This window comes from Coturnix japonica, chromosome 12 (assembly GCF_001577835.2).
Source record: "Coturnix japonica isolate 7356 chromosome 12, Coturnix japonica 2.1, whole genome shotgun sequence".
NCBI lineage: Eukaryota > Metazoa > Chordata > Aves > Galliformes > Phasianidae > Coturnix > Coturnix japonica.
This window is the reverse complement of record NC_029527.1, coordinates 17150267-17174922: the sequence shown is the minus strand read 5'-3', so window position 1 is coordinate 17174922 and position 24656 is coordinate 17150267. Positions and strand designations below refer to the sequence as shown.

At 41.1% G+C, this 24656-nt stretch overlaps 1 protein-coding gene across 2 annotated transcripts in view; it reads left to right on the top strand.

Annotated features, from left to right (window-relative positions):
- The window catches only part of FGD5 (FYVE, RhoGEF and PH domain containing 5), a 91128-nt gene that overhangs the window by 20461 nt on the left and 46011 nt on the right, over positions 1-24656 (top strand). For both annotated transcript variants that reach the window (XM_015875279.2, XM_015875277.2), the window contains exons 3-5: positions 10658-10787; positions 21764-21822; positions 21940-21970. In XM_015875279.2, coding sequence (XP_015730765.1) covers positions 10658-10787; positions 21764-21822; positions 21940-21970 — 220 coding nt within the window. The remainder of the gene's footprint in view (positions 1-10657; positions 10788-21763; positions 21823-21939; positions 21971-24656) is intronic.

The following is a 24656-nucleotide window of genomic DNA, read 5'->3' as shown; positions in this document are numbered from 1 at the left end:
GAGAGAAGAGGCCAACCCCCAGCTCACTACAACCTCCCTTCAGGAAGTTATAGAGAGCTATGTCCCCCCTGAGCCTCCTCTTCTCCACGCTGAACAATCCCAGCTCCCTCAGCCACTCCTCATAAGGCCTGTGCTCCAGACCCCTCACCAGCTTTGTAGCCCTCCTCTGAACACGTTCCAGAGCCTCAATGTCTTTCTTGCAGTGAGAGGCCCAAAACTGAACACAGCACTCGAGGTGCAGCCCACACCAATGCCGAGTACAGGGAGACAATTACCTCCCTGTTGCTGCTAGTAACACTGTTTTTGATGCAAGCCAGGATGCCATTGGCCTCCTTGGCCACCTGGGCACACTGCTTGCAGAACACATCACAGAGATAAGCCATATAATGCATCTGTGCAACCCAGGAACTTGTTTGACATGATTTAGACAGCTAAATTAGCAAAGCTTATTTGCATTCCTGGTGCTAGACTAGGCTTAGGTTCAGGACCTAGGCCATATACACTAGCTTTACTGGAAAGACGGTAATGGAGGTGTGCCTTGCTCTCTGTACTAAGAGCTTTTCCCCTGGAAACTGAAACAATAAATATGGAACAAATCCTAAATTCTGTAACAGAACACTTTATTATTGAGATACAATCAAGGTTAAGCTGCAGAAAATCCCCTGATGAGTGCCAGCTTTTGTCTTTTATATTTCTGTTTCAAGTTGTCATAGCTGAGCCATTTCACACTGGTCTATTTGCTGAGAAATATTAAACACTGAAAGTCACTAGCCAGTTGCTACTAAAGGCACTCACACTACACACCTAGGCACTCTTATATGTGAAGCGATGATGTTGTTATTGCTTTGGAAGGAATAGCTTGAAACCACACATTACATATTTCGGCTCTGCTTTGGAAATGACCATTACAAATCACAGGTCCTACTGTTTCCTATACCACTGTTGAAATTCCATTTTCCCCTAAACATAAACAACATCTACTTCATGTATGAATGAAATTGGAATCAGTAATGCTAGAACAGTGCTTAAAGTTAATTCTCTTACTTGCCCTCATTGTCATATGAGGTGCTTGTAGTTTCATGTCTAAGCAAGGCAGAACTTTCAAGAAATTCATGTATTTTGTAACTCTGATATCAGATTCAGACATTAAGAAGATTTAGTGACATGTTACAGCTATTCTTCTTCATCTGGGAATAAAATATGTTCTAAAAGAAAAGGAAAACTGAAAACCATCACTACGTACTCTGGAGGTATTGTTTTCTCTATTATCTAAGTGGTTTTAGGAATACTAATTTCAATTTTTTTTCTGATATAACTGCAGCTTAAAAAATCAAAGAATATTTCCCACCACAAAACCAAGCCCTCTGTCTCCTGCCAGTTCTGCTATCTGTTGGAACTGGGTGCCAAGAATTCAGATTTCTATTAATAAGAAGATCATTAAAAATTCTGGCAGCAGCAAATGATGTTTGATTCAGTTTCAATTCTGTGTTTGCATTCTGCCAATTCTGTTCTCAAACTGCCATCCACCTTTGAATTTTCAGTTCTGTTATCACTTAATGATTATTCTGGGCTGGATTTTCTGGAATGATTATGATGAGTTGAATAAATTCCCTACTGTAATGATCACATCTGCATAATTGACTTCTACTCGCATCTTCATCCAGATTAGATTCGAGGATCAATAGCATAGTCAAAGCAGTATTCTGAGTTTCAGGACTGCATGTGTAAAATTACAGAACAGCTGCTGTGTTGTACAAACCTAAAGATGCCAAAGAATAAACAGGACTTGCAGAGATTATCTTTGTGTAGCCAGTAGCCACACTGTTCACCCACGAAGCAGATCTGGACTCAGATTCTTGCCTATTTAAAACATTAAAGCTCTATATTGTTCTTATAAGACAACAGAACTTAATGTCAAACCTGACAGTCCACAAACACTGAGCATCTCCAGGGAAGCCTACTGTGTGCTACAGACATGTCTTTGTTCTGCTCAGCACTATTTGAAACACTCCCACAAAATGATTTATGTAAAACTTTCTGAAGTGTCTATCTGCTCTTTTTTGGTAAATTGCAGTTTTTGGGGGCAAAAGCACTGCCTAAACTGTTGCTGTTCTTCTTTAGCATGTGTCTTTCTTTGTGCAGAAATCAAGCCAGATGCCTGCCTAACAGCTATTGAGAGTGTAGAATTCAAGAAGCTTCCCTCAGTCTCAAAAGCAGCAACACTAGCAAACATGACTGTTAAATGGTTCTACATAGGTATCCCTATCTATCCTTGGCTGCAAGAATGTAATCATTGCCCTGTGCTGAAAATGCATGATCCTGGTTGCACTTGGCTCTCTCTGACGTAAGGACAGTACTAGAATAGCATAATCTCTTTTGGTTTGCAGTCAGCAGTAGGAATGGAAACTGTGCCTTGAGAGAGGTAGACAGAGCAGTTCTCATTTAAATGCTGGTAAGGATCTCCAGTGTCCAAACTCTTTGGTCTTACCTGTATGTTAAACATGACACTGCTCTGGGGTTAACCACTTTATACCAATGACAGCCAAAACACTGATAACTACCAAGCACTCAGGGCTTCACTCTACCTCTCTTGGTTCAGGTTTTGAAGCATTGCAAGGATTCAGCCTGGCAAAATGTGACCAGGGATGGTGAACAAGGGTGTGGGGGAACAGCAGTGCAAGGGAAATAAGAAAAAGGAAATTGATACCTTAAGGAAAACCTCTACTGGTGCTGTAGGACAGAAAAGTTCTATGCCTGTGAAACTAATGATTTAATGAAAGCAAGAACTCTGTGATGGCTGACATGCAACGTAAATAATGTGCTCAGATATGTCTATAAAGGGCAGAGCTGCTTTTAATAACCTATTATGTATTATCAGCCACCCTATTGTATCTTTTGGCATGGCAGGGAATTGGGCGCGGTGCAGCTGAGCGTCAGCCATCACTAGTTCATTGCCAGGTCATCTCTGGGGAGGAAGTGTTCTCTGTTTACAGGAAATGCAGGACAAGGGCCAGAGGGCCAGGCTGAGCTCTAGCTAAGGCCTCCGCAGCTTACAGCCTCTCTGGTATGGCTGGGAGAACGCAGAGGAGGTGTGCCACTCATCTGAGGCCCAAGGACGCTCTGTTTTGTTTTCAGGCAGTTTTCCTACTGTTTGCTTTGTTTTTCTTAGCATTTTAAAGCCCCAAGATCAGGGAGGTGAATAGTGCTGGCAGATAGCTGTGCACTCTGGCATACCTGTGGCTCAGCCACAAACATGAGACTTGCCACGCAATTTAGTGTGTGCAACTCCAGGTGAGAGCAGCCTGTTGTGCCTATCCATCCCAGTACTGCGCTATGGCTAGTGAAATGTCACTGTTAGGCTTTCTCTTATCCCTTTCCTACTTGTACTGCCCAAGACTGGGACAGAGGGCATTTCCTGAGATGAAGCCTAGACATGCGTGCTCCTCGTTTGCCTGCCCTCTTTTTGTGGTCTACGCCTGCACCAGCTCCACTGTTCCATGAGTGTCTCCGGAAGCATTTGTAGAAAGTGGGAGAGTTTTGTCCTTGACATTGCTCAGAGCAAAGCAAAGGCCTTATGCACCTAGACAAAAATCCACTTCTCTTCCATCCTGGTGCAAGAAAGTGCAAACTTCCAATGGAAAAGGTGCCTTAGATTATGAAATGTGGTTATCCTTGTGTTACCTTGCCTTGTCAGGCTACACTTGGTATTAGCAGACTATTTTTTTTTTCCTGCCCTTTTCAGACTTCATCTGCAATATTTGTCTTGATGGTCTGACATAATAGGACCTGACTGGCTAAACACGTGCTGCACTAATAATATTCCCTTTAAATACATTTGGACTTTGATTGTCTTGCAGTAATGAGCCTTCTTGCAGTAGGTTCTCCAAAAATTACTTATAAATGGGGCAAAACCAAGAGAATAAATAACCGTTTTTAATAAAACAGAACCACTCAGCAGCCCACTGCCTCTCCCAATTACCATCAGTGCATTCAATTTATATCATTTAAATTTTTTCAACAAGGATGTCAGTGTTGGAGAAAGACAGTTTGACCTAATAACTGCCAGACATGTGACTTGAAATAAAGCCAGATATGCAGTATGTAGAAAAGAGCTGAATTAACCGAATGCTGCCACAATGGTTAAAATCTGAGTATACCCTGGACTTTATTTCTGGAAGTCATTAGGCAACCTATCCTTTGGCTGACCTCTGAACATTAGTTACTAGGATCATCCTTTTCACTGTGTATACCTTTTGAAGCAAGTAAGAGGGTTTGTTCAAATATGAAAAAAAGAGAGGTTCCTTAAGTGCTGAATTTGTTCTTCCATGCTTCAGAGCCTTAATGTACTTTGAAACCTACTTCAAAAAGGAACTGAGAAGTCTAACTCATGTTGGCAGGTAGTGGTGTTATACTCTTGCGATTAATGAAAAGACATCCAGTCTCAAGTTTCTCTAGAAGCTGCATTTTGTATTGCTGAAATGGAATTTTAGAAGGACTCTGTCTGTATTTTAATGAAGACAAGAGGTGTGATGAAAGAATCTGGATTTACTCAATGGCCACATCATACTTGCTTTGTCCTTTGTCCAGTCACAGGAGTCTCCCACTATCCTGCTCCTTCTCATATGTCTAACATTGGAGGGATCACTGCTGGGGCTAAAACTACAAAACTTGAACCCTACACCAAAGTTTTCACTTTTTCAGGGAGATTCAGAATCACTGTAGCCTGGCCAACAAATTTATAGCACACTTATGCTGTTGGAGCTAGTTCAGTTACAAGGCAGAAATATTTTGTAAATAAGTCCAAACAGAAAAGATCACACTACAATGGAATTTGAAGGGACATTGCCAGTACATCCTAGTACATCTAACTTAGATGCCTTGCAGATGGTTAAAGAGACATGTGTTGGAAGGGATGCATACTCAACAAGTAACATGAAGTGTAGACATACCTTGCAGCTGAGATTCTTCACTCGTGATTACTACTGATTGATTACTACCATAAAGCAAAAGGCAAGTGGCTCTTGTGAACCTTTCTTTAGGTTGCATCTCTTGATGTATAGATTCATTGAAAGAAACTGCAGGCAACTTGCAGGCAGACCAATCCTTATGGATGCAGAAGACTCTAGATATCAAACATATATAATATTAAATATATAAATATATAATATTATTATATAAGTAAGTGATAGGCTTTAAGCTTAGGTTTTTTTCTGAGGCAGATGGAGATTCTAGAAGAATCAAGGCATCACTGATATGTGTGGTGCAGAGAGTACACAGCCAAGGGTATTTGCACTGTTATGATTAAAAAAAGAAGTGTGATCATCCTAGGGCTTGAACAACTGGCCTTTAGTACAGTAATCGTGGCTGATCGTTTGGTGTTCTTTTGGCCAATGCTTAATCCACCTGTTAAATTTTTAAATCTCACTAATCCTGACTGAATAACTTCTAAACCCCCAAAAGAACTGATTTGCTCATTGCTGAGGAATGGAGTAGATGCAAATTTGATGAAGTAGAATGTAAATCTGTCTGAAAGATGGGTGTAGAGATGAGAAGAATGGAAACTGTTTCTCTGAGAGCTGCACAGTCGAATTGAAAAGATATGGTATGTGTCAGTCTGTGAGTCATTTGCAGTGAGCTCTCATACCTGCTGTGTGTCTCCACTTGTTCCCTCAATTCCTGTGCATACACAGTCTGTGTTCAGACCTGTCTCAGGCTGTGCTATGGAGTGACCACAGATAGTACAGTCTTGTGCCTTGATTAACAAAGGTGCTTGTGCTGTGATAGCCATCAGTTCAGATTCCACTTCCCTGATGGCTTAATCTTACTAAGCCTGCTCAGTCCACAAATCCTTTTCCTTTGATGTAAGATGTCAGTGTTACATTTGGAGCAGGATAGCCAAAGTCTGTAGACTCCAGAAAACCATTTTACAGTTGGACTAAGACCTGTTCACAGGTGAAGGTACGCAAGTAGCTAGGGCACATACAGCTTCTCTCTATTTTGTGTCAGCAGCTCTGCTAGTGATAGTGCAACTGAGGGTAAATAAAATTATTTTTGTTGCACTGCCTTCTCATGCACTTATTCAGTCAGTTTAAAGTTGACTGTCCCACAAAGCCCCAGGCTGGCTGTTAAGAAATGTGTAATCCACGGGCGCTATATGAGAATACATAACAGTCTCAGAAGTGAAGACCTGAGCAATGCTGGATTGGCTGGAGAAAGGCAAGATGGTGACAGTGGCAAAAACACACTATTGCTCATCCTAAGGGCAGAGGAGATCCATAATATTTAGGGATGTGTTTTTAAACAAAAGCCAGTGTTTCTGAAATACATGCATCCTATAAACAAAGCTCATTCAGCAGTTGGGCAATATTGCAAGTTTTGCTACTGTATAAGCTTTTAATAGCACCATTCATAATGATTACTAGACCAATATACTAAGGCATTTTTCCTAAATTATAATGTGTTCTTACACTAACATAATGCAGTCATTTGTCTTCTGAGAGAGAAAAACTTAATTCCATGTCTGCTGAGACAAACAATTACAAATTGCACAAAGGCTGAGTGAGTAAGGATAGAGACTGGCTGAACGATTAATAAGCCTACTGAGCTTTTCCTGTGTCCGCCTTGCTCTTGCTTTCATTTGTGCTGAGTTAGCTTCAGAGCTCAGAGCCATGCTGCACCATAGTGTCTTGCTGCTGCTAGCTCATTCTCTGAAGAATTTTTAATGAGTAATTAAATTCCCATCTGCAAATTAAGGAAAACAAAAGTGTGCTATTTTGTACTTACCTCCCTCCATACTTGGGGAAGTACAATTTTAGAAACAGGAATAGTGTAAAAAAATAAATAAAAATTTGGCAGCTTATAAAATATTTTCCATTAATAAACAGAAGCTGTTTTGCATTAGGGTTCTGCAAAATTACAACCACAAATAGTTGCATTCCCTAATCTGGCTCTTGGTTCAAAAGCATTAAAGAAAGCAGGTTTTCCCAGTTTGATTTTTTCAGCTAGCATGAATGGCTTTCCTGAACACTTTAAGAACGTTTTTCGTCAGCAGACGTTTCAACTTAAAAAAAAACAGTCAACAGTGTGGATGTAAGAAGACAGTGCAGTGTGTCCATCATTTACAAGTGGGATGAGATGAAGAGCAGCTCTCACCATCAGGTCTAAGCAATTTGTTGTCACAGTACCCATGGAATCAGAGAAAATATTTATCATTTGTAGGAGAAAGAGCTCGAACCTATTGTCCATAAAAAATGACCAGCATTAAATATGAATAGTTGCAGAAGGAATGTTTGTATAGTTTGCAACTGTATTGTTTATGTGGCCAGAATATCTACAAAATTCCAAAATCAGTTCATTCACACCTGTCCTTTTATGCTTCTCCAGGAAGAAAGTCTAAATCACTTGTCATTTCAAAAATACATCAGGGAATCGTGAGAAAGGGACTTCATTAATACTTTAAAGATTAGTAGTTATTGTCATTACCCATCCCTTTTAGGAAACATCACATTTTCAGATTTCATGTCACAGAGGTTCTGAATATCATTAATACATTAAGTGGGCAAATTTGAAACTGATTCCAGTATAACAAGTTGGAATTTGAGAGTCTTCTGCAAAGTTTGTTTTTTAATTTGCAGACATTTATAAGCAGAAATGACCAAATCAGTCCAGATAAAACATGAATGCTCACAGAATACTTTTTTTTTTTTTTTTTTTTTTTTCATACTGGTGAGGAGTTGTGGGAAAGAAGAAAAACTGAAAAAGATTATCTTTTCAGCTTTGCTAGGTAGCCTAGATGAGATCAGCAGCCGAAGTGTCCAAATGGTATCACCAGGATACCATCAGTGTGAGCATATGATGCACCTTGGACAGCTGATTTTGTCACCAGAGTCTTCCCAGCTTACAAAACAAGTACTTGATGATGCTCAGGCTATTGCTTGGAGAGGACAAAGAGCCTCTCTAGGGCATGAGCCTTGTAGTAGACAAACTTTTGCAAAAGAAGAAATCATAGGTATCTCTGTAGCACCAGCAACGAATAGTTGTGTGTTTTTGCTTAGTAGTGCAGACAGTTCACGTGTATCCTTGGTGAATTAAATAGGAAAGTACATCTCAGCAGCCATAATGTGAAAGATGTGGGATCAGCAAAAGTCCCAAAGAATACTTTGCCTTTGAGTACATTGCATTCTAGTATACAACATTTTCTTTGATTCATGGTGTCATGCACCAAAGCTGTGGGAAACACCCAGAAAAATACAGCACTTTGTAGGCAGCTTTATTTACTTCTTCATCCTGACACAAGATGAAGTTAATTTTATCAACCATTGCCATAGCTAATGAGAAAAAGTACTATTCAAGAGGCCCTTGGGGCAGGTCAGGACTTGACTCTTGTGTTATATATGGTTTTTTTTCATGGTCAGGTTCCTGCATTTAGTGTAATAAGACCTGGCAGAAGCACGAACAACTATGGGGAAACTCAGCATCCACTGTTCCTGGAATGGTTTCTGTAGGAGTTACAGCACAGATCAGTTCTTTAGTTACTTGTGACTGCCCCTATGGGCTCTGGGGCCCCTAATGCAGAATGTGCCTGAGGATGACAGAATAAACATACCAGTGTGCAAAAGCAGTAGAAAATGTGTATTCAACTGGAGCAGGAGAAGAAACTGCAAAACAGGAGTAGCATGCTGTTTGTTGATGACTCGTGTTAGGGAATAAACTACCTGTGCACTGATATTAAACAAAACACTCAGGCAGTAATTAGATCTGTCACCACTTAGCACAGCTGGCACTCTGTAGCATAATTCTGTGTGTGAAAATGTGTCCTGAGAAGTAGGTGTTCTCACCTCTGTGCAAAGGCAGAGCATGCATTCTCTAAGTCATACATTCGATTTCAAACTATCAGGTACCAGCATTGTTCACTTTTACTTGCTTTACTGACATATTTTATTCTTCAGGTCTTAGAGGGAGCAATATGACAGATTGCATGTTGCAAAGAGATTTCCTTTGGCAGACAGCTACAGTAACTTAAGTAGAAAAAAATTCCACTAGCACTGAGGTATGGAGGATGGACTAGGGGTAGATAAAGAGCAAGGACAAAGCAAAGGGATCAAAAGAACAACTGAGAAGTTTACATGAATTAAAGATAAAAGCAGAACTGAAAAAAGAGTTTGAGATGGCTTGAAGCAAAGCCCAGTGAATCAGTGGTAATGCCTTTTTTTTCTGTCTTGCCTCCTGCCTGATCTATTTCAGGTTAATAATGTCCACTTTTTAGTGAGGGAAAAGGTTATAGGATGATAATCAGAATATTACAAATGCTGCCCTGAACGTGAGGATAGACCTGAATGCAGTTATCAGCTGTGATTAGGAGATACAGCAAAGAACTGCTCCTTAAAGCAAAACAAATTTATCTAAATACACCTTCTGTAACAACTCACCCATCTTCAGTTTCAGCCAAACGTACTATTATTGAAATGAGCAACCCATGATTCTGCACTGTGAGGCTTTAATTTATCACTGCTGGTCAGTGGGACAGGTTGGCTTTAGAGTCACATGTTTGTTAGGATATGGGAGCATTCAAGTCTCCTCTGGGTTCAATAATAAAGCATTTAGCATCAGTAAAAGTGGAGAAATAAGGGGTGGAGCTGATCCACAGTGGCCCCTTTGTTATTGTAGCTAGGCAGTGTTTCGGAAGTGCTATGTTGCCACCCACACTGAAAAACTGCAGACACTACTAATAAACAAAAGAAGACAATGGTGAGGAACAGCGCAGCTGCTGGCAAATGCACAGTGCAGCTGCTGGCAAATGCACAGTGCAGCTGCTGGCAGCTTGCACAAGCTGCTTGCCTCTGTACATAAAGGAAAGGCTGAACCTGCATGGGAAACACAGACCGCTCTACAGTTTGAAAGTGAAGACAGAAATGTCTAGAGTTTCTGAAAGGAAATCAGTCTTGCCAGTGGCCCTGGGAGTCTCCTACTAAATGGTTGTTGATCTAGGAAGCAAAAAGCAAAGTCTGAGAAAACTTGCTTTCCATGGCTAGAAGGTCTGCAGGGATCCCCTGTCCTCTGACTCATTAGTTCTGGGCAGTTGTCATGGGGTTGCCCCTAAAAAGAAGAAAAAGACAAAGGAGCAAAGGAAAGGAAAAAAAGGAAGGAGCTTTGCCGCATGACCCGGCAGGCCCGGGGCCATGCGCTTCGGGAGAGGAGGAAAGGCAGAGAGCCAGTAGATAGTTTTAGCAAAAAGAAAACACAACGGCAACGATCTGAGGAGGAACGGGAATTGACTAAATGTAACTAAATCAAACAAAATGAGAGAGACGAGAGTACCCAAAGTACGTGTCAAACCACGACAGTGTGAGGGCAGCACGTGATTTACTCAGCAGGGAGCTGAGACAGCAGAGAGCGGCTGGGGTCCGCACCGGAGTCCCAACCTGCTTCCTCCTCACGCCAAGTCCTCCGAGGGTGCTGCCCAAAATGCCCCAAATGCCGGTAGCACGGAACCAGAACATACACTCTTTAGCTGCCGCTGTTCTTCATGATGTTCTGATGTGGAATACCGACAACAAAAAGCACAAAACCACAACAGCAGTGTGTGGATTTGTTATGTCTGAGCAATAGCACGTAATGGAATACTGTTGGATAGCCGGTCTGTTCTTTCTCTTTACAGTGCCTACACTGAGCCTTATAAGGTATGCCCGGTCTCTGTGATCCCTGTGGACATCATCACATCAGATGAGGAACAGAAGAGTTCAGAAGATGAGAAAAGCAGTCAAGGTGATCCCAGCTTCATCAGCAAGGTAACATAGCTGCACTAGCAAGTTTACCCCTATAGCATGTTGCTGAGACAAGGAACTGCAGTACTAACACAATGTAGGCAACATGGACAGTAAGAAGGGCCTGTTGTGAATGTTGGGACAAATTTCTCACTCAGCAGAAGGACTGCAGTTCTGAGAATTTATAAGCTACACTGAATAACAAATACATTATATATACATTATACAAGTATTGGTTGGGAGATGGAGCAAATGATTTAACAGGTCTCTGCCATCTGAAAATTCTCTCATCACTGAAAAATATGCTTATGATTAGGTTTATTTTACAGCTTTCTGGTGACTAGAAAAGCTGTTGAACAAAGTACGGAGGAGACTGAAGAAACGTGACCACAGTTTAAGGCCATACAAAGATGTCTAAATCTCCAGTAAACTGACTAACAGTTCAGTTGTTAAAGAAATAGCATCATGTAGTTTTAGGCATAAATTTATCTTTGGTTTTCACAGACCTTTTATTCAGTTCTTAAAATCTAATATAACCCTATCATCAACCTATGTCTCTTTAGTAGCAACACCTTCTGTACAGTCCATTTGGTACTTATGTAATAAATGGGTATGCTTTTCTAAAGCCTGACAATTCAATTCCAGGAACTGAGGTTGCATAGGAAAATGGTAAAACTTCAGTTCCTACACTTCTCTCTGCCTCTCACTTTGCCATGGTCTGTTGGTGTCAGCATAGCTACAGGGCTTCCAGCTTATAGACAGTTTGTGTCTGATCATGAGCCTGCAGACAACACCTCCAAAACCAAGTCGATGGCAGAGTAAGGGATAGCTCTGTCAAGGACACATGAAGTGGTATGTATACTGATTCTAAGGAGTCTTAATCACTTCTGGCATTCCCAGATGCTTTGTCTGAGGGCAGGTTTAAAGAGAAGGGAAAAGAATTTTGCCATTATCAGGGTACCAGCTCTTGAGACTAAAAGAGAAACCAGAAGCTGAATGGTAGTGAAGTGCAAAGAAATTGTTGTTGGTTTAATCACTGAAATAGTTTCCTTTGTTTTCCCTGCATGCCGTCTCACTTCTAGATATGTCATGCAGAGTGCTGAGCTGCCAGTGGTAGCGTTTTGAGCAGTTTGCTAACTTGAAACAAATAAAGTGGTTGTAAGCAACCTAATCTCTGAGAATATATTTGAGTTTGAACCTGCATCTCTCTGAGATGCACAATTTTTTTTTGGCTGTTTTCACACTCTTTTGGAAAGGGAAAAGATTTTAAAGCTATGACATATCCTGTTAAATGAAAAATATATTCCTTTCTAGTTCTGTTAGTTAGCTAGCAAGCCATTTGCATCTATAGAGCATACACTAGTGTGTTACCAAATTAGTGAGGTTTCTCAGCATCCCCTAGTTGTGATGTCCGTTCAGAACTGGAATAAAATAGTGACTTGTGTCCAGATGAGAAATGCATGCAGTCACCAAGCACTTGGAAGTAAATTCAATGCTGCTGAAGCAATTTTTTCTTTATTTTTATTTTATTTATCATTTTTGCAAGAATCACAGCACACAGAAGAACTGACTCCCACAAGCTCCTTAGAAACTGTCTTAAAATAGTTGTATTTCAGAGCTGGCTAATGAATTATATCGCAAATGCATTTAGCCTGCCGAAGAAGCAGGCCAGAAAAGTAGACACAGCCTGAGCTTCCTAGTATAGTCATACTGCAGTCTGCTGGGCTGTAGTTACAGAGTCTTAAAAGAGGTTGGAGCAGCAGCAATTTCATCCGTGGCTAAGCGTTTTGCTTAGTATGCCAATTCAGGAGCCTGTGCTTGTATGTAGGATGAGGAAAAGTGAAGTGGCGTGGAGGGTACTTTGAGTTTCTTTGTTCTTGTAGTCTCATGTGGGCCAGACGTACTGCAAGCATCACATTGGACTGACTAGAGGGGTCTTGGGAACCATGCTGTCAAACCCTGTGTGTCCCAGCTGCCTCCAAGACCCAGACTCTTAGAAGGACACAACTGATCCAGGGAGTCAGAGGGAAACTAAGATCAGAACTCTTTCCACCATCTAACAGCTTTGGAACTGCTGCTGCAGACTGTTTGAAGCCATAAACAATGGCCAAGTAAGAGTCAATTAGATAGGGAAAACAGTGCAGAGACCTGAAATAAAGGATACAAATATATTTAACTGTTCTCTTTCTCCTGCCTAGTCACAGAATAACAGTGATACAAGAACCTTTCAAGGTCTGTCAGAAAACAAAAACAAAATAAATAACAAATAACAACAACAACAACAACAAAAGAAACAAACAAACTAAAAAAAGAAACATGGAAAAACCAACCAAGCCAAGGGCTTCTAGCTCAATTACAGTGAGAGCAAATGGGATATTCCATAAATTCCATTTATCCACTGCTCTTGTCTCAGAAAGTGCTGGTTTCCCTCCAGAGGACAGCATCTCCCACTCAGTTGCTTCTGCCTTATTTTGTTGTATTCTCATGCAAATCTTCTAGATGCCAAGGGAACATTAGCTGCCTTGTCAAAGCCTGGCCCTGTAGTGACAAAGTGCAAAGAAGTTGTCCAGCTCCCCAGTGAAGTGATCTATCTTTTGGAGCAAAAGCCACAGAGAGGCTATACAACATGAAAGAGTTCAGAAGCACTGTTACTCAGGAGAACTGGAAAAGACAAGTTGGTCTGGATGCCAAAAACAGTACCGTGGATTTGGAAATGAGCTAATCTTGTTAAAACTGCTGATTTGGTCTTGTCTACTAGGAGCTGAATTTGAATTCATAAAAAACATTTTTGCACACACTAAAAATAAACCTCTGGGGTTTGTCGGTTTGATTTTTTGTTCTCAGGGAAATTTAGTTCAAATAAAGACATGAAATAAACAAGATGGTTCAGATGAGCATAATTTTCTTTTGTATCAAGGTGTTATTCTACTTTCTGCCTTTCCCTGTCAAAAGTAGTGAATTCCTCTACGAAAGGCTGGAAAGCTGCCTGATGGAAAGGGACCTTGGTGTGCTGATGGTCAGCCAGCTGAATATGAGCCAGCAGTGTGCCCAGGTGGCCAAGAGGGCCAATGGCATCCTGGCTTGTATTAGGAATGGTGTGGTGAGCAGGACTAGGGAAGTCATCCTGCCCCTGTACTCGGCATTGGTGAGGCCTCACCTCGAGTTCTGTGTTCAGTTTGGGGCACCTCAGTACAAAAAAGACATGGAGGTACTGGAGCAGGTCCAGAGAAGGGCAACGAGGCTTGTGAAGGGCTTGGAAAATCAGCCCTATGAGGAGAGGCTGAGGGAGCTGGAGCTGTTTAGTCTGGGGAAAAGGAGACTGAGGGGAGACCATATCGCTCTCTTCCAGTATCTGAAAGGTTCTTACAGTGAGAGCAGGGCAAGTCTCTTCTCACTGATGACAAGTGACAGGATGAGGGGAAATAGCCTCAAGTTGCACCAAGGTAAGTTTTGGTTGGATGTTAGGAAAGACTTCTTTACAGAAAGGGTAAACATTGGAATAGGCTCCACAGGGAGGTGGTTGAGTCACCATCCCTGGATATGTTTAAGAGCTGTTTGGATGTGGTGCTCAGAGATATGATTTAGCAGAGGGTTGTCAGAGTTAGGGTACTATGGTTAGGCTGAGGTTGGACTTGATGATCTTTGAGGTCTTTTCCAACCTGGGTAATTTTATGATTCTTTTTTTTCTCACTTTCTTTCTCCTAACCTCCTTGCTGGAGAACCGAAAGATTTCAAGTTTGCAGCCATTGTTTTCTATTTTCTGAGGTTCGTTTTTTTAAATAAAAATAGTTTTAAAAATCAGCTTTATACACACTTTTCCAGGAATTGTGCCAACAGCTGGGTTTCTTTGAATCCCTGCTTGCCTGAGGACTAGATTCACATGAATGTGGAGAAATCTGGGGTGCCTGCTTGAATGCCTGTTCTGTAAACAGTTTTAATCGTAGCCATATGTTGAGGTTTTTTTTGATATCATCAACTTTATTTTAAAATGAAAGCAAAGAACAAAGAGAGTACCTTAGACCTTGAGAAGCTGAGCATTTGTCGTAAGAAATTGTCTGGTGGATTTGATTCTTCTGTGAAAGACTATCTTCTCTTTCTGGTCAAATGAGCTCTTAATTTCTTTCTTTTTAGTCAACTGGCATGCAGTGACAACTCAGAGAACACCCAGGCAGAGAATGCACTGTTTTCTTAACCTTTGTGGTTCCACATAGTTAAATTATAAAAAGTGATACCATTCACTTATGTTACTAATGGAGACTCATACCTTTTTGTCCTTCTGCTATGCTATTTTAAAAGAGTTTCCAGGCCGTCCTTCATTCATTTGACTTTTATATACACTCATTTAATTAAATTCCTTCCAGTTTATCAGAAAGTGACACACAGCTGTTCTGTACTAGGCTCTCAAGGTTATGTGATGGCATTTAAGCTGCCCATGATGAAAAAAATTAAGTATTCTTGTTAGAAACAAACTATTTGTATCAAATGAAATATCTCTCACCTATGCTCAAAAATCAGGATGTAGAACCACAGATTTTTCCTGTTACCACTGAGCTAGATTCACACCAACTCCATGACTGTTTTTTACCACTAAACTGTGAGCTTAATAGATTTAACTAGACATTAGTTCAAACTGAGCTCCCTTTGGTGGAAGTATTTTGTTGTTGTTGTTGTTTTGTTTTTTAGCAGCCTCAGAATTTCCACTTTTAAAAAGAGGGTCAAAAATACCTACAATATAATCTTGATTTTAAGAAACTGAGCTGTGGTTGGACTTGATGATCTTTGAGGTCTTTTCCAACCTGGGTAATTCTATGATTCTATGATAATTTGAAATGGACTAAAATCAACATTTGCTGATAGGTCTCACCTACTGCTAGTTGTGGCCTGAGTTTCTGAATTGCGTTACTAGTTTGAGGAAGATGCCTGGATATGTTGGTACATCAGCTAGCCTACCATTGCTTGCTGTCACTGGACACTGCAGAAGACAGGCAGATTCTTAACAGATCATTGGCAGAATGAGGGCATCCTACAGGGTTGTGTTGGTTATCACTTAAAAAAAAAAAAAAAAAAAAAAAACCCAAGGAAAAAAAAAACCAAAAAACCAAAAAACCTGGTTACAGGCTTTTCAGGTAGACCTGAATGAACTTTCCATAGATAACTTCAATGTTTATCAGTGCAGGATGCAATCATATCCTGGACTAAAACTTTACATAAAAGAACACAAGTCACTCTTTTGATTCTTAAAGGAATTAGACAGTGGTGGAGGCATCTCTGGCCTCTGGAGGGATCATAAGTTTTGCCAGACAGCAGAAGCTCTGGTCTAAGTGCCACTTAGGGCTTACTGCTGCCTGATTTTATAGATAGTACATGTTGTGCTGTTAGGCTTCCCTATTCCTGGATGGATGCCACCATCTCTTGGCAACTCAGCCCCCAGGTATTGAAAATGATAATGGGCTTAACCACTTTGTCAGTGGGTGCCCTCTATACCCTGGCACCAGAGAAGGAAAGGGAGAAGGGCGCTGGGATATACATTAGCCATCTATTTACATATTATGGGTATTTGCCTTGCTGCTGATAATGCTAACCCTACTGCCATATGTAAAGAGCCAGCGATACCAGTCACATTTGTGACTACTGTTGTGTTACTGTCTTCAAGCAAGAGTCTCCAGGTAGCTCCTTTCTTCTAGCTACATTTTATGGCTAAATATTCTCCCTAGTTGTTTCCCTTTGTTTATCACTAAGCTCCTACAACCTCCAGTTGTCGTGATACAGAAGAAGCCCAGAGATAACACTTTCCCATCTCCTGTGGACAAAGACAAGGGCCTGGAAAAGAAGAGTGATTTTTATGTGGGATTCTTTGAAAAATGAAAAAAAAATCAGTTTGATGCAGAGTACAGATCAAAGTTGCAATCACGGCAGAAAGCTAGATGCTAGTCTTTAGGTTCATGGTAGGACCACTCAGTCTTTCAAGGGATTCACTCAAATAGTTTTATGAGTGCATATCCCTTTCTACCACCACATTAACCTATATCGGGCAAACCAAGGCTCGGGTAAGGACAAACACCTGCAGGACATACCTCCATAGGGAGTCGTGTGGCATGTTCTTCATGGTGGCATGAAGGTTCTCTGAGAAAACTCATGAAGCACAGGTGTTGGGTTATGTGGAAATGGGAAGGGACAGAAACCCAGCTGCAATTTAAGAATGAATTTCTCAAGTGTCTTGCAGAAGAGCATCCTAGACTGGACGCCTTTGGAAGAAGAAAGCACTTTATGGGAAATTCAAATGTATGCAAATACTCTTTAGTTTCAGCCTAAAAACAACAACATGTTACAGGAACTCTGCCCTGCTGGAAAAAAATGGGAAATTTGTAGTGAGGTGGGTAACATGTAGCCAGAGTAAAACAGCATAAAAGAAAGTGAATTCAGACCAGATGTAGCTGCATTTTATGCCAATGAAAAGACAAAGCATTTCATCTCATCCTTTAGGTCTTTATTGTAGCAAAATCTATCCAGACCGGAAGGGTGCATGTCACTGTAGGCTTGGCTTCTAAGTTTCATTAATCATATGGTTTTGCAAATCTTTATCCTTCACATACATAGCCCAATTACGTGTTGGAAACTGACAGATTCACGTTGCTTTGAGGAGCACCAAATTTAGACGCCTTTCAAGGAACAGCTCTTGATTTATAGAATTACACAGAATCCCCAGGAGAGCTTCAGTCCAGCTCTTCAAGAAAGTAGCCTGGGAGAAAAGAGATGTGGACTGCATTTCCTCTCACTTATTCACAGGCCCAGCCTGAAGAAGTCACTTATTCTTGTAATGCTTCAGTTTACTGTTGTCAGCACAGCGATATCAATGTGAACTGCTACCATAGTTCACAATAATTACAAAGGGGGCATTAAGAAGTCACTCAGCTCAGAGGCTGAGGCTTGTAAACTGTTGTAAGCCTCTAATAGGAACAGTAGCACTCTTGTGCTGTGTACCATCCACCTGCAATGCACTTAACGTAAACATACATCCCTCCTGGATGACATGCTCCTCCTGGAGGATGTGCTTGATCACATGAGGAATGAGCATGTGATCTGAGACAGCCAGCACGGGTTCACCAGGGGAAGGTCATGCATAACCAATCTGCTGGCCTTCTCTCATGGAGTGATGGCACTGGTGGACAAAGGGAAGGAGACCAATGTCATTTACCTGGACTTGAGCAAAGCCTTTGACATGGTCCCCCACCACATCCTTATCTCCAGATTGGAGGGATGTGGATTTGATGGGTGGACCACCTGATTTGTTGAAACAACCACAAACAGAGGGTTGTGATTCATGGTTCTATGTCTAGGTGGATGCTGGTAACAAGAGGTGTCCCGCAGGGGTCTGTCTTGGGACTGGCACTCTTTAACATCTTTATCAATGACACTGATGATGAAATTGAGAGCACCCTCAGCAAGTCTGCTGATGACACTAAGTTGAGTGGTGCAGTTGACATGGTGGAAGGAAGGGATGTCAGTCAGACCACAACAGACTTGAAAGGTGGGCCCGGGTGAACCTAATGAGCTTCAACAGAGCAAAGTGCAAGGGTTTGCACTTGAGCCAGGCATTCATACAGACTGGAAAGAGCAGTCCTTGAGAGTAGCCCTGCAGAGAAGGACCTGGGGGTCCTGGTGGATGAAAAACTTACCATGAGCCAGCAGTGTGCTCTTGCAGCTAGGAAAGCAAATGGTATCCTGGGATGCATCAGAAGAGGGGTGGCCAGCAGGGACGGGGAGGTGATTGTCCCTTTCTACTCTGTTCTCTTGAGGCTCCTCCTGGAGTACTGTGTTCAGGTCTGGGACCCCCAATACAAGAAAGACAGGGAGCTGTTGGGGAGGGTCCAGACGAGGACCACAAAGATGGTCAGGGGGCTGGAGCACCTCCCGTACAAAGACAGGCTGAGGGAGCTGGGCTTGTTCAGCCTGGAGAAAAGAAGGCTGCGAGGTAACGTCATTGCAGACTTTCAGTTCCTAAAGGGAGTTGAGCACAAGGAGTAAGGGCTACCAAAAAGCTGGCAGCTTGGCCATGCTATAATAATCACTTGAGCTTTGATTTAGAAATTTTATGGTTGAGTGACCTGCACTGCCTCTATTCCTTATTCCACGAAGTCTGTCTCCAGACTCTGCTGTTAGTCTCAGAGTTTGTTTCCTAGTTAAACATGCAGCAGTTAATTAACACAAGACAGGCAATACCTCGAGACACTGTCACCAACTTGTCTTAGACAGGCCATGTGACACCGGGGTCCCTGTATTTTCTTTCTTAGCTAAGATGTATAAATCACAAGAGGAATTACAAAGCATGGCAATACATATATGCAAAAGCAGAATGGGCCTGGACCACTGGAGAAACGTACTCTGCTCCTTTGCAGTGTGGAGCCAGGCTTGTTCACAGGGGATGCACTGAGCAGCTAGTACTGGTGAAACACTTTCATTTGCTCTGCTATGCCTGTGTAGAGGAAACGAGAGAGAAGAGAAAACTCCTCCAGCAGTGAGGCACTCTGTGATCTTCAAGAGATATTCGCAAACTGGAGCCTGGAAGACAATGAAATACTTCCAGCAGGAGCAAAAAAGCATTAAGTCTTTCTAGCACATTTTGTTAAATGGTAATACTGTTCTCAAAAAGTGATTCACGGAATGTTCTTTGGCTCTCATCAGCTAGAAGCAGCACAACACTAGGGGACATAAATTTAGACTCCTGATGCTAAAGAAGCGATGCATCAGACATCTAAGAGTAATGAACAGTTCACTATTTCCTTTGTTTCTTGCAGTCTTCAGTTGTTTCTGGGTAAAAGTACACATAAATAAGTTAAAGATGCAAAAGTAAGGTTACAAAATAGTTGAGATCAGCAGGGAATCTCTGGGTCCATCTGAACCATCCCCTGTTCAAGCAGGGACACTCAGAACTTATTGCACAGTCCCATATCCAGGCAGCTTCTGAAGATATCCAAGGAGGGAGACTCCATTTCCTCTCTGGTCAGCTTGTGCCAGTGCTATGTCATTTGCACAGTCCAAAACTGTTTCTTGCTGTTTAGACAGAACTTCTTGTTTTCCAGTTTGTGCCCATTGCCTCTTGTCCTGGTAAAGGGTGCTGCTAAAAAGAGTCACTGTGTTTATTTTTTGTCATTCATCTAACCCATTATCAATGAGTTCAAGGACTTTTTCCCTCATATTCACTTTGATAACGACATAATCATCCTTGGAGTCTGTCATCTCCAGAGTGAAAACCCATGGAGGATATACCCACTAAGCACCCACTAGGGACCCAGGGTTCCTTAGTCTCCTCACAAAAGCAGAAGCATTTTCTTTGCTTACATGTGCAGTCATACATTATTTGCAGCATAATTTGAATGGCCCTTTGTTCTTCTGAAATAGGCAGAGATGAATTTGCTTGTTGGTTGAGCATCAGGTTTGAATTCCTTGCTTTTGTAATCAATACCTATTTTATGGTTATTAAAACTGAAAGAGTCATAAAAATATAACTTCTCTTCCATCATATATTCCTCTGTTAATTTATGGATGTTGGGTGGTGAAATCACATTGATTATGTTTTGGTTTGCCTTGCCAGTGGATTTTTATGTTCCAGATATCCACATGGCAATACTTAAGATTCCAGCATTTCAGGAAATGTTTCATTCTTCCTCATGATGTTTTCAGTTCACTGCAGGCAGAATGAATGAGAAACTTTGTGAGGGAAGAGAATGGAATGGGACACCTAACAACTCAGACACTGTGTTATCACAATGGATACCTGCATCCAAAGGGATTGCTAATGGGGAAAAGGGACAGAGAGGAGAAAGTATATATTTATGATCCACTGGCTTAGACATTTTTTACTGCTCAAATCTGAAATTACAGTGTAAATCCTAATTGTTTCTCTAAATTATCCAACTGGATTTGGAAAGTCAGCATTTGTACTACTTTCTGAGGAGTCTTGATTAAGCTTAGTGTTCCCTGACATCTACCTGCCCTCTCATATAGAATCAGTGGAGAAGGTGCAACCACAAACTTCCCACCTGACTGTTGTGCTAAGGGACTGCATTACATCTCCACAAGTTCCATTCTCTCCTGAGTATGCTTTCAGAAGCAGGATCTGTAACCAATGGGTTTCCAGAATAGCTGACTTGGCATACAATGTCATTAAGTCTTTCTACTAAACACATTTCCCCTGGGCCCACTTTAGATCACTGAAGGCTACTTTCCTACGTCTAAACTACTGTTTTAGTTTCCTATTTCAACACTGCTGAATAAGTCACACTTTCCTTAGTAGATTCACCATCAGTGAATACTTCAGTGCTTTGTTCACTAGGGTGAGTCATGACATAGGACCCAAATACCCTAATTAGTGATTTTTACCTTACAGCTATACATTTTTCTTCTTTCTAAGGTTTTTAGATCTGAGATGTTTGCCACTGAGATTTGAGACAGTATTCTCTGTGGGAGCAATGGACTGTTTGTTTTCTAAAGATGTTTATGGCCATTTTATTTAGGACACAGTAAAGCTGTTTGCCTTCTTTGCTTCTGTAGTTTTTACAGCAGTCAGAACACTTTGGAATATGACCATTTTGATAAAGAATCCCCATTTCCACATTTCCATTTAATTGGGAGTACTAAATCCATGTTACAAGCCTCAGCAGCCATGAAGCAATAGCTTAATCAAAGTGAATCACTTTCCACTTCTCTGACAAATTCTGTACCTGTAAAAATCAACAGATATTTTCTGGATTTTTTTCATAAGAAGACAGTTTTTTTGAAGTTGGCCTCTCCCTTACCGGCTGTTACATCGTACTATGCTATTAGTGTATGAATAGCAGAAATACCTTGTCACGGAGAGGACTTCAGGATGAATAAGAAAGAATAAAAACATGGTCCCTGACTTTATTGAAGAAATGCATCAGTTGAAATTGCTCTCTTAGTCTGTTTCCCATCTTGGCATGACACATCTCTTAACTGTCTCTGGGTTTTGCTTTTTACAGAAAGAAGGCCAACCCAGAGCTTCCCTCATTGCCCAGGAGCTGATGTCTTCAGAAAAAGCGTGAGTTTATTTTTACAGCCTGTCTGTTGCTCTCCTAAAACTGAAGCTATGCAGTCTACCCTTATTTATTCAGCATTGGTTTGATGGCAATTAATAAAAGTTTGTTTCTGTTTCCAGATACGTGGAGATGCTCCAGCTGTTATGTATGGTAAGTAAATCATTTTAATCATTCAAAACTAATTGCCATCTAAGAATCACGGAACCATATCTTACTTAGCTGTAATTTAGGAGACATAAAAGCATTGAAGGGACTGAGATGAATTTGAGGAAGAATGGTTTACACCTGAATAATGTTTTTTGAAGCATTGTAAAGGAGTATACCACTAATCTCTTCTTGCTACAGGTTCCTCTTGTTAGCATTTCTCATTCACAGGGGAAAGGGTTGGCCAGCAGCAGCCAACTTCTAGGCTCAGAAGTTCACAAGGCAATACATATCTATCAGGAATTGCTTGCAATACCTCAGGAAGTTCCTGTATAATATAAACCCGCTAGTGGCTTTGTTGCAGAAGATTTTCTGTCCCTGTAGCAGATCTGCCACTGCCTAGGTAACAGAGAACACCTTGGATCTAAGTTATGAGACAATAGGGAATGACCCCAGGTTATCCTTGTGACCAAGTAGAAAAAAGTAACGAAATCAGCACTGCACTGTTACTTGTTCATTGTACCTCACCTATAAGCCGCAAAAGCTGAAGAGCCTTCACAGACATTAGCAGCAGAGAGATGAAGGAGAGTGACCTTAAATGTGTCAAATATATTGCAGACAACTCTATTTCAGCAAACCAGAAACTGCCCAACTAGAAACCATACTTTCTAACTGCTAAGTTGGAGTCCATCATTGTTTTGATAAATTGGTGGTAAATTGCCTATTTGCCTTAGCTATCCCCATTTTATCTGACTTCTACATAGCCAAGCACATTATTTGACACTGCTGAAATATATTTGCACACAGTTTCCATGTTTCCACAGCATACTGGTTAGAGATATCAGTTCTTCAACATGATCTACAGAGCTGTTTTCAGGCAGCTGAGCAATCAAGACATAGCATAGGGGGTATAGTGAAACGGCTGAGCATGGCCTGAAACAGTGATTAAGTACCTGGTGGAAAGGCAGGGCCAACCCAGGGAAGCTCACATGCATGCAATGTACCTGAGTGACTGGAAGGGTGGAGCCCGGATCCATCCCTTGCCAGACATTATTTAAGGGTTGGCAGTGGAGGTGTTGGCATTTTGCTAGAGATTCCTGTGTACCTATCATCTTCCTCCTATTTTTCCTCCTTTTGTTTTTGTATTTATGGCTGTTGCATTTGGGCTTGTCTTTGTTTGCTGTATATAAAGGCTTTGCTACTGTGCTATTATTGCTATACTTTCCAACATGTAACAGTATTATAGGGACTTAATTTATCAGTGGGTGTGCCTTTATTTTCCCGAGGAGCTTGATCAAGTTTAGACTATTGCTTGCAATGTTGGAGATGATGAAGGTACTTTCAGCTCCACTGTGCACTTCTTTTAAGCCCTGTGTTTCACTACTTGCTCTGCTTGGTATATTATAGAGAACACGTACAGTACACTATACTTGAGCATCTAGGAGAGACCAGATCTTTGCAGTATACTGGAAAGAAAAACTGGGTCCCTAACATGTCTTGAATATTCTTCTTTGTAGAGATGTAAATCTTGTGGTGTGCATCATTGCAATTATCCATGCTGTTAATAGCTGCGATAATGCTGTTACTGTTAGGATAGTTTCCTTGCCTATGCTGCAACAGTTCCATGAAAGGGATGCTCCAAGGTTTTCCCAGTCCCTTCAGGAATTTGCCCTCTTCTACTCCTTCTGCGGAGTACAGTGAATTTGGTTTTGAAGTATGTGTTTAAGCAAAGTAGCTTAGGCATTTTAATAGCAATCCTATTTTCTGACTGTAGAAATTACTTGGAAGTAATAAGAAACATCATTTTTGCTCTTCCAAGGCTTGCAACTTCAGCATGGGGTAGGTGTTCTATTTTATGTCTTTCCTAAAAGTTTTTAGTTTAAAGACACTTATAGATGCAAGTTCCTGCTGTTCCCCACTCTAGGATCTGTTCCTTCTGGTCACTCAGGTGCACTGTAGCACATGAGTTCCTGAGGTCACCCACATCTTCTCACCTGCTGCTCAACCACTGGTTCAGGGGCTGACCTGGCAATTCATATGCAGGCATCAGGGGGATTGTCACTGTTTTATTGATGCTTAATCATTAAGTTAAGATACCGGTAACTGTTAAGTTATGACTGAAAGTTCTTCTATTTGATTTGATAATCATTTTTATTTGGAAAATCTTGTTTGGGTTCTAAATATTTTATAGTCCTGTATATATTGTTCAGATTATTATACCGAAACCTGTCTTTTTGGAATTTTGTTGCTCTGTCTACCAGTCCCACTGGAATACAAAGGTTTCCTCAGTGTTCTGCTCATTATTTCGTTAGTTATAAAAAGTAGAGGACCAAAAGGGGATAAAATACAAGATGGGCCTGAAACAAACTCTTGAAGGAATGCAGTAATTTGTGAAATTAAGCCACTCAGGAGTTGAGAAGTGTCAATTTCTCTGTCTCATTTTCTGTTCTCTCAAGTTAGAAAGTTCTGAAAGATCAGTCTCTTCCAAAATGAGCTTTTGAGTACAAATTTTTGGTTAACCCTTTTTTTCCTCCATCACCAAATACATGTGTTCACTTAGAGGCTACTAAATATTTTCTGATGGATTCACCAAGAAAAAATCTGGTAAGATTTGACTGTCTCTGAGTTTCTTAATTGTGAGGGAATGGCACCTTGATTAGAGACTGAGGGAGAAGAATGTTTTCATTTATTA